Below are 11593 nucleotides of genomic sequence, written 5' to 3' on the forward strand. Positions count from 1 at the left end.
GTCTCTTCATTTTTGCCAGAGCTGTATGTATGTATGTATGTATATACCGTATATATATATATATATATATATATATATATATATATATATATGTGTGTGTCAATAGCGGGCCATATATAGCGGATGATGACATATATATCAGTATGGGTCCACATATATCACATAGTGCCATATATAGCAGGATGGTGCCATATTTATCGGATGGTATATATATACAGCTGGAACCAGAAGTTTACATACATTATCTAAAAAAACATTATCTGATGTGAAATCAGAATAAACCGTTCCCATGTAATGTAATTAGGATTACCACAATGATTTACTAAATAATTAGAACAACAAAAACAGCGTGGACATTCATTTTTTAAGTGTAACGGCCACTTCCCTTATACATATACAGTACATAGTTTATTATCAGCTGGGCCAAAAAACAGGGGAAGTTTAAATGGCCAATATATCAACCCCCACTATATAACAGGAATAATCAATCAGGAATTGTCTATGAATAATTGCAATTTTTATTAGAACAATAGAAAAAAAAAATTTTTATAATTGTGTATTGTCTTTTTTTCTATTGTTCTAATGAAAATTGCAATTATTCATAGACAATTCCTGATTCATGTTATAAGTGGGGGTTGATATATTGGCCATTTAAACTTCCCTTGTTTTTGGCCCAGCTGATTATACACTAATGATTTACGAAATGCCAGAATAATGAGAGAGAATGTTTTAAGACATTTTTATTTAACTCGATTTATTTTTATATGTATCTATAGAAAAACATTGGTGTCAAAATGGGCTTAAACTAGTAAAGAACTATGATGGCCGCGTAACTGAATATACCTGCGCACGGTGCTGTGATTGTAAGCATCCCGACTATGTGTGTCTTTGTGCGGGGAGCTGCTGATTGATGCTGCTGCTGCTGGGGGCGGGCTCATCTGCTATTGTAAAAAAACGTGTGCTCCCGTGAGCTTGTGCAGGGAAAAGCATGTGAGGACGCATGCGCCACCCTCTGCAGCAGTATCAGAGCCATCGGAAGGAGGAGCAGAACGTCTTCAATAAGATGGTGCCGCAGATAGCGCTCTGCACATGCACTGACTCCGGTGGCATATTTGTGAAGTATTCATAAACTAGTAATTGAATAAATTACAGAATGCAGCGACAGGGTTGGGGGGGCCTGGGGAGAATGTCTAGGACAGCAGACAGGGGCGGGTAAACATAGCAGGACCCGACCCACCCCCGTTGTACACTTCAACCAAAGTGCACTGCATTTCTGCAACTTTGATTACAGATATTTCAGCAATTAAGCATCCAATCTTTCTACAACCAAGGTATGCATGGATCCAGCATCCTAGTGCCAGTATGGTACTGCCTTTACATTATATAGCAAATCCTGGTGGTTGGTTCCCTTTAACATGTGATAGAATATTTGAAGCTCATCCCTATGGTTTCAGAATTGCTCTTTTTATCATTGCAGCTGGTGAGTCCATTAATGGGACCATTCCTGAGAGAGATTCCTCACCCTTTTTTCCACTGGAATGGATAACAGAAGCTTCCATTGTTACTGAAGATTATATTCCTAGAATTACAAGAAGCAAGGCATCAATTGTTCCTATTAAACTAAAGTCAGAGGAACAAAATGGATTTCATTCTTTACATTTGCCTCCACGTCAGTTCAGCCATTGGACTGAATATTCTACAACTTGTTACAACCAAAGAATCAACCAAGAAGATAAACCTCTTAATTTGTCCATAATGAGTGCAGACCTTGTCAAACAAGAGAACCTCTTTCACAAAGCTAACGTATTTGCTTGTTTTGATGCTAGTAAAATGTTGTCTTATGAATCTGAACTGTTTGAACATGAGGGAATTCACAAAAAACAGAAACAATTTGTATGTCCAGTGTGTGGAAATGTTTTCATTTCAAAGCTAGGTTTCATAAAACATCAGAGACTCCACCAAGGTGAGAACAACTTTTCTTGTGCCGAATGTGGAAAATCCTTTATAAGTGCCTCAGATCTCATTGTTCATAGGAAAACGCACAAAGACGTGAAACCGTACGTATGTTCTGAATGTGGAAAGTGTTTTATTTCTAGCTTTTACCTTAGTAGACACACGAGAATTCATGAAATTGAAAAGCCATTCCCATGCTCAGACTGTGGAAAAAGTTTTAGCAGTGCTGGAAACCGTTTAGTGCACCAGAGAATCCATACTGGGGAGAAACCATTTGTATGTTCTCATTGTGGCAAGTGCTTCACCCAGAAAGCCAGTTTCCTTGCACATCAACGAATTCACACCGGTGAGAAGCCATTTGTGTGCTTTTATTGTGGCAAGCGTTTTACTCAGAAAGCCAGCTGTATTGTTCATCAGAGAATCCACACAGGGGAGAAACCCTTTGTTTGTTTTGAATGTGGCAAATGTTTCAGCTCAAAGGTGTACCTTATGAGACATTGCATGATCCACACAGGAGAGAAGCCTTTTGCCTGTTCTCAGTGTGGTAAATGTTTCTCTCAGAAAGCAAGTTACCTGGCACATCATAGGATCCACACAGGTGAAAAACCTTTTATCTGTTCCCACTGTGGTAAATGCTTTTCCCAGAAGGCAAGTTGCATTGTACACCAGCGAATTCACACTGGGGAAAAACCATTTGAATGTTCAGACTGTGGAAAGTGTTTTAGTTCAAAAATCTATTTAGTCCGACACAGAATGACCCATACGGGTGAGAAACCCTTTGCTTGTTTTGACTGTGGGAAGTGTTTTAGTCAAAAAGCCAGTTATAATGCTCATCAAAGAATACATACTGAAGAGAAGCCCTTTAAATGCATGGATTGTGGCAAATGCTTTTCCCAGAAAGCAAGTTACATCACCCATCGGCGGGTTCACACTGGAGAAAAGCCGTTTGTGTGCGCCCTATGTGGAAAGTGCTTCACGCAGAAAGCCAGTTACCTCACACATCAGAGAATTCACACAGGGGAGAAGCCATTTATGTGCCGGCTGTGTGGAAAGTGTTTTACGCAAAAGGCAAGCTATCTGTCTCATGAGAGAACTCATACTGGGGAAAAACCATTTGTCTGCTCACAGTGTGGAAAATGTTTTGCTCAAAAGGCAAGTTGTATTGTCCACCAGAGAATTCACACAGGTGAGAAACCATTCGTCTGTTCCCAGTGTGGCAAATGTTTTGCCCAGAAAGCAAGCTGCATTGTGCATCAGAGAACCCACACAGGTGAGAAACCCTTTGAGTGTTTGGAATGTGGAAAACACTTTAGTTCTAAAATCTATCTTGTAAGGCATGAGTTAATCCACAAAGGAGAAAAGCCGTTTCAATGTACAGAGTGTGGCAAGCGTTTTGCTCAAAAAGCGGGTTATATGGCACATCTGAGAATTCACGCAGATGAGAAACCATTTAAGTGTAACAACTGTGGCAAATGTTTTGTCCAGAAAGCAAATTATCTTGCACACCAGAGAATCCACACTGGTGAAAAGCCCTTTGTGTGCAATGAATGTGGTAAATGTTTTTCACAAAAAGCCAGTTATATTACCCACCAGAGAATTCACACAGGGGAGAAACCATTTGTATGCGCTCAGTGTGGTAAGTGCTTCTCTCAAAAGGCAAGTTACCTTGCTCATGAAAGGATTCACACAGGGGAGAAACCATTTGTGTGCACTCAATGTGGGAAGTGTTTTACACAGAAGGCAAGTTGTGTGGTTCATCAACGAATTCATACTGGGGAGAAACCTTTTGAGTGTTCATCTTGTGGAAAGTGTTTTCGACTAAAGAAGAGCTTTGATGAGCATCAGAGAACGCACACAGGAGAGAAACCTTTTCCTTGTTCAGATTGTGGTAAATGTTTTACCAATGCAGCCAACCGTATCATACATCAAAGAATCCACACAGGAGAGAAGCCTTATGCCTGCTCTGTGTGTGGTAAATGTTTCACGCAAAAAGCTAGCTATGTATCACATCAGAGAACTCACACTGGGGAAAAACCATTTGTATGTTCTCAGTGTGGAAAATGTTTCACTAGTGCCTCCAACCTCATCGTCCATCGCCGTATCCACACAGACCAGAAGCCATTTATTTGTAATGAATGTGGGAAATGCTTTACATCCAAGATCTACTTGGTAAGACACCAGATTATCCACACAGGGCAAAAGCCTTTTGAGTGTCAAGATTGTGGAAAGCGATTTACACAAAAAGCAGGTTATTCGGCACATCAGAGAATCCACACAGGAGAGAAACCCTTTGTGTGCACTCATTGTGGGAAATGTTTTACTCAGAAGGCCAGTTGCATTGTTCATCAGCGGATTCACACAGGGGAGAAACCATTTGAGTGCTGTCAGTGTGGTAAGCGGTTTAGTTCTAAGGTGTATTTGGTACGCCACCAGTTGATTCATACAGATATCAAACCCTTCAAGTGTTCAGAATGTGGCAAATGTTTTACCCAGAAAGCAAGTTATAATGCACATCAAAGAATTCATACAGATGAGAAACCTTTCAAATGCAATGACTGCGGCAAGTGCTTCACTCAGAAAGCCAGTTATGTGGCTCATCAAAGAGTTCATACAGGTGAAAAACCATTTGTGTGCACTCACTGTGGCAAATGTTTTACACAAAAAGCAAGTTGTGTCGTACACCAGAGAATCCATACAGGTGAGAAACCGTTTGGTTGTTCCGAATGTGGAAAATGTTTTAGCGCTAAAGTATATTTGGTGAGACATCAGTTAATTCATGCAGACGTAAAGCCCTTTAAGTGTTTGGAGTGTGGGAAATGTTTTACCCAGAAAGCAACATATGTTGCACATCAGAAACTTCATGTCGATGAGAAGCCTTATATATGTTCAGAGTGCGGGATGTGCTTCACCCAGAAAGACAGTTTTGTTGCGCATCAGCAAGTCCATACAAATGGCAAACCTTTTGCATGTACTTAATTACTGCATGTATAAGGCATATAACCTCAGTGTATGTTTCTTGTTCTTTTTGGCAATAGTTAACACATATGTCACTTTTTGTAGTAGAAGAGAAAAATAATATAGTGGAGAAGAAGAGAACATTTACACTAGGCCTTGTTACTCTTAAGTGTTAAAGTATCTTGTGTTTATTTCTTTAAAATAAACGGAACTTTCAGCAATATAGTATGAGTCAGCGATGCTTTAATTTTTTATCCTTAGTTTATTACAGTTTCTGTCTAAATTAATGATTTTATGCAACAATCCCCATATTAATTAAAATACCATTTTATTGAAATTACTTAAAAAATAAAAGAATGGCAGTACAACAAGATATGGAGGCTTAGAAAGAAGGGACAGGTGAAAATCCAGAAAAAGTATCACTGCAGCTATTAGTACCAGTGGGTGAATTCATATAATACCGTAGTAACAATTCATAAATGGGAATAAATAGAATAAAGTTCATTACATGTAGAATACATATAATAGACAATGTTGGAAGTATACTCAGTACTAACCACAAGGTACATATAATTAAATGAGGAGTGAGAGAACATCACCAATATTAGAAATAACAACACATCTTAAGAAGGGGACCCAATATTTAGGAAAAGGTAACATACTTAGCTGCTTATAAAGTGATTTCCAAAGGCGTTTGACCAAAGGAATCTTTAAGGCAGTGCCATGAATCCGCAAATAATTAAAATATAGCTTTTATTAATACGTTAAAAACAAAATGGCTATAGAAAAATTGCAAGATATGAAAAAAGCGGGGGGAAGTAACAGGTTAATTTTTCTTTTATTGTTTTTATTTTTGTATTGTTAGCATTTAATCTATTGTGTGCCTGCTTAATCATGTCAACTACTATGTTTTACTGATACTATCATGCACTATGCACTTAAGGCTAATATATATATATATATATATATATATATATATATATATTTAAAAATAACCATTTACAATACTTGTCACGAAGTGACTGTAGGCATCGCGCCAGGTCCCGGTAAGCGGAGCAACACAGAGGGAACATCAGGGTAACAATACAATGGAATGCCCTGGCGCTAGGGAAAGGGGAGCAGGGTCACCTCCTAAGACTCACCTGAGGCTGCTGACTGCGCACGTCTCTAGATGGGTACTCACCCCCCATATGCTGTCACGTGCCTATGCACTCTCTGGACCTAAACTCACACTAACTAGTGAAGGCCAGCGAGACGCTAGTTTTACCACTGCAATAAGACAACATGAGTAAGGTAAGACACAAACAGATGGGGAAAGACACAACAAACACTCCACAGCTTCTCCAGCAGGAACTTCTTAGCTGTAACAGAAATTACACCTAAGCTTCTCCAGAGACTAGCTCCTTCAGAGTGGACAGCCATAGATATGAGTTATAGCCAGCATAGTGAGGAGAGTATACTTATAGCAGAAGGAAGTGGCTGCAGCTGAGATTACAACTACCTGTTAGATCACTGCAGGATATAAATAAACCTTTACCCCTTCAATGCCAGATAGAATTAAATATGCTACAACTCAGGGTAAACAATGAGTGGGCAATAAAGCGGATCTGCGATTAACAGTACCTTCTGATTCCAGACCTCCCAGATCAGATCAGGCTGTGACACACTTGCGACAGTGCCCCCTTTTTACGAGGCATCTCTGGACCCTCAGGACCATGTTTGTCTGGATGAGTTGTATGTAAAGAAAGCACCAGCTTAGTGGCATTAACCTCCGATGCTGGTACCCACATCATTTCTTCCAGATCATAACCCCTCCAAGATTGCTGCCACCTGAAGCTCTAAATTACCATAAAAAAATAATGAGGTGGTTGTAAGGGTGACAACTCTAAAGATATGACATATTTCTTAAATAATGACCTATGAAAAACATTATGGATTTAAGTGTTTGAGGTAGTTCAAAACAAGACCACAAGATTAATAATGATGATCACTTTCTATGGTCAAATGAACCTAGAACCTAGTTTCTTCAACTTAATATTTCTGGTGGATAGCCATACATAATCATTCACACACAGGTCCGGAACTGACGAACATCTTTTATCAGTCATGTGTTTGCATCTGTCGCCCATAACCCTTAGGTTGTTCTGTACCCCATACCATACAGAAGACAGTGACAAAGAAAATTATTCCTTCCCAGGAACACCCGAGCAGCCATCTCTTCTAAAAGCACAGAACTGACGGTGAAAGCCGTATGCACCAAAAAATGGTGACCGAGTTGTTTAACGGAAACTCAGTCAAAGGGTAAGTATAATGTTCAAACTTCCTTATTATAAGCCACAAAACACCTAGGGTACATCTCTAGACTTATATTCAGACATTCTGTCTGACCGGTTAGGTTGAGGGTGGCACGCTGAAGAACAGGAAAGATGTACCACCAGACGAGAACAAAAGGCTTTCCAAAATTTAGATACAAACTGAATCCCCTAATCTGCCACCACAACAGAGGGAGCCCTGTGAAGCTTCACAATCTCAGTGATAAACACTTGAGCTAAAGTTTCAGCATTAGGGAGCGCGAGTAGGGCAATGAAGTGCGCCATTTTACTACACCTATCAACCACTACTAAAATGAGTTTTTGGATGAAGGAAGTCAGTGATAAAATCCATGGTAAATGATCCATGGTCTCTAAGGTATAGCCAATGGTAGGACAGACCCGGATGGATGAGTATGCAAGGTCTTCAAACTCACACAAGCATTACAGGAAGACACAAAATCAACTACATATTGAAGCAACCTTGGCCACCAAAAATTACGAGAAAGGCGGTCCAAGGTCTCTTTTCTACCTGGGTGACCTGAAAGAACTGAATTTCTGATGCTCTCCTAAAATTTAGAGGCCTAAATGTAAAGGCACAAAAAAATTCCCAGAAGGACAAGCAGTGTCCCCCTGAGGCTTTAACACCTCACACTCAAGATCAGAGCACATGGTAGAGAGCAGTGTTCAGACAGTTATCATTACAGAAATCAATTCACCTAATAATCTCCCTAGACTGCCAATCAACCACCGGATAGTGCCTAACCAGCCAAGGGTGGCCCAGTACTATAGGGGCAGGAAGGCCTTCAAGAACATGACACAATTACTTCATCGTGAAGATCCCCTATGCGAAGGTTCAAGTTATGCACACCTTGCATCAAGCACCCCTGTCCTAGAGGCATACAGTTGATAGTAAATATGGGGATAGGTTTCACCAGAATACTACAAGGGAGACTATGCATCTGAGCAATCCAAACATCCACCATATTGGCCCTTGCCCAACCATCCAAAGAAAAGAAATAATTTCAGTTTTCGTACCTACAATAACCTCTGCAGGTAGGACAAACTGAGATACACATGTAGAGAAAACATATCTTCCAAGACTATAATCCTCCACACAGCCTGGGGTCAGACGTTTTTCAGACAGATTTTTCTTAAGTTTAAGTACCGAAGGACAGGCACCAACAAATGATCCTTTTGACCACAAAAGAATCCCCCACCTTGTGGTGAACCGCCGGTGACCCAGCCCGAGGAGAGATTCTCCTTAACTATATGGGTTAATGTGGAACCATGGGAAACCCCAGGGTGATCTATAGAAAAAGGGATCAACACAGGTCTATTTCTTAGGCGTCTATCTGGCTAAAGCCAAAACAGCCTCTAAAGACTCAAGCGCTTTGTACATAGCAGGGGTATTTTTTAGCCTTTCAGTCAGACACTGACAAAAATGGCTTCAAAGGGCGGGGTCATTCTACCTAGTGTCAGTGGCCCATCTGCGGAAGTAAGAATAAAATTCCACTGCTGACTGACCCCCATGCCGAAGCCTACATAGTCTGGACTCAGCAAGGGAGACTCGGTCTGATTCATCATCAATGCAGTGACAATCAAAAAGATACCAATGTTTGAAACTTTTGATTTTCAAGCTCCATATCTCTCCACTAAATCTTTGAGCATAAGATTACCTTCATTTTATAGACTGTCATCTTGGCTATCTCATACATAAATTTGACATGCAACTATTTAGTATATGATCAGTTATGCAGATTATACAAATTATAACCTGTTATCAAATTCCCTAATAGCTGAGTGTTTTATTAGGTTGATTCCCAAGTGAAGGTCACTGGTTCAAATTGAGGAGCAGTCATGAAGAAGATTTCACAAGAAAAGAGAAACAGCATCATCCAGCTCATCGATAGAGAGCTCTCTGACAAAGAGAATTGTTAAATTGTATCATGTGAGTGCCATGATGGTTGGAACAATACGAAATGAAGTCTGTTCATCCATTTAAAAGCCAAGAAGTGGCAAAATATCAGAGTCAACAAGTTGGCTCACAAGGTCTATCAGTTCTGGCATGACAAACATAGCAGGGTAAACTACGAGCGTTCAATAAAGCAGATCTGTGATCAACAATACGCTGTGATGTTCTGATTCCAGATCCCCTGAGATCACATCAGGCAGTGACACACTCGTGACAATACTTGATCTTAATATCATCTTTAAGCACATGAATTTCTGCATTTTCATTTTGTATTTTGGTATACAACTACTATTGCTTACATGATATACATCCCTAGATTCATTTATAGCAATGCTAGTGTAATGCTCTTCAAGCTAACTTACACTTGACAACAGTAACATCACATATCCTTCTTTACGATGATGGTTACATATCTACTTTCTATACTATTAGATACCAGTACATTTGGGTAATCTTTTGCACCTTTAAAATATCCTACCTGGTCTGGGGGTCACTACTCCCCTCTTTTCATACCTTGCAATTTTGATGTAGCCATATTTATTTTTTTTACATGTGATAAAAAGTATATTTTAATTATTTGTGGATTCATGGCACTTCCTTAATTGCTTTGGCCGCATGCCTTTGAAAATCACTTTATATATTTTTTACATTTGTGCTTTCCATGGTCAACTGCAAGGGTATTGTGTTTGAACATACTTAGCTGCGGCCTGTATAGAGCTCCCCAGGGGTGCAGAGTGAGAGTGGGAAAGTCTGTAGAGATAGCTGTTGGATGAATGACAAAGTGTATGGAGGGCTTTAGTCAACCAACTATTTGGCTGACATATACGGTCTAGTTCTGACTGGTATATTTTCAGTCTTTGTGTTGTCCATGTGTACAATGGACAACACACTGACCCTATGTAATCTATTATCAATTCTGAGAAATTAAGGATTATTACACCTAAGTTTCTACAGGATCAGAATTAGCATCAGCACATGAATACCTCATCAGAGCGACCATCAGATGAATGCAGAACCAGAACTACCATCAGTAGATGAATACAGCATCATCCGTACATTCATACATTACCAGGCCACAGTACTTGAATACAGCACCAGAACCATCATTAGTATAGAAATATATCACTATAGTCAGTATCAGTACACAAATACAGCACCAGGACTGTCAACAACATCTTAAATTGTAGTTACATGTTAAAGATGCTAATAAAAATAATTGCAAGGAACCTCCAACACCTATCTCTGCAAAGATATCATCTTTTCCCTTTTGCTAATTGGCTCTGCTTAGAGAGAGAGCACACACACACACACACACACACACACACACACACACACACATATACAGTCATATGAAAAAGTTTGGGCACCCCTATTAATTTTAACCTTTTTTCTTTATAACAATTTGGGTTTTTGCAACAGCTATTTCAGTTTCATATATCTAATAACTGATGGACTGAGTAATCTTTCTGATTGAAATGTGGTTTATTGTACTAACAGAAAATGTGCATTCCACATTTAAACAAAATTTGACTAGTGCAAAAGTATGGGCACCCTTATCAATTTCTTGATTTGAGCACTCCTAACTACTTTTTACTGACTTACTAAAGCACTAAATTGGTTTTGTAACCTCATTGAGCTTTGAACTTCATAGGCAGGTGTTTCAATCATGAGAAAAGGTATTTAAGGTGGCCACTTGCAAGTTGTTCTCCTATTTGAATCTCCTATTTAGAGTGGCATCATGGGCTCCTCAAAACAACTCTCAAATGATCTGAAAACAAAGATTATTCAACATAGTTGTTCAGGGGAAGGATACAAAAAATTGTCTCAGAGATTGAAACTGTCAGTTTCCACTGTGAGGAACATAGTAAGGAAATGGAAGAACACAGGCACAGTTCTTGTTAAGCCCAGAGGTGGCAGGCCAAGAAAAATATCAGAAAAGCAGAGAAGAATAATGGTGAGAACAGTCAAGGACAATCCACAGACCACCTCCAAAGACCTGCAGCATCATCTTGCTGCAGATGGTGTCAATGTGCATCGGTCAACAAAACAGCACACGTTACACAAGGAGAAGCTGTATGGGAGAGTGATGCGAAAGAAGCCGTTTCTGTAAGCACACCACAAACCGAGTTGCCTGAGGTATGCAAAAGCACATTTGGACAAGCCAGTTACATTTTGGAAGAAGGTCCTGTGGACTGATGAAACAAAGATTGAGTTGTTTGGTCATACAAAAAGACGTTATGCATGGAGGCAAAAAAACACGGCATTAAAAGAAAAGCACTTGCTACCCACAGTAAAATTTGGTGGAGGTTCCATCATGCTTTGGGGCTGTGTGGCCAATGCCGGCACCGGGAATCTTGTTAAAGTTGAGGGTCGCATGGATTCAACTCAGTATCAGCAGATT

The 11593-nt window shown here is 39.7% G+C and overlaps 1 protein-coding gene across 1 annotated transcript in view; it reads left to right on the forward strand.

The window, feature by feature from the left end:
• The window catches only part of LOC142311159 (uncharacterized), a 63845-nt gene extending 58714 nt beyond the window's left edge, over positions 1–5131 (forward strand). Inside the window, exon 5 of the mRNA XM_075349335.1 lies at positions 1478–5131. Within this exon, the coding sequence (XP_075205450.1) occupies positions 1478–4929 (3452 nt within the window). The 3' untranslated portion in view covers positions 4930–5131. The remainder of the gene's footprint in view (positions 1–1477) is intronic.
• Positions 5132–11593: the final 6462 nt, after the last annotated feature.

Source organism: Anomaloglossus baeobatrachus, chromosome 5 (genome assembly GCF_048569485.1).
Source record: "Anomaloglossus baeobatrachus isolate aAnoBae1 chromosome 5, aAnoBae1.hap1, whole genome shotgun sequence".
In the NCBI taxonomy this organism is placed as follows: Eukaryota; Metazoa; Chordata; class Amphibia; order Anura; family Aromobatidae; genus Anomaloglossus; species Anomaloglossus baeobatrachus.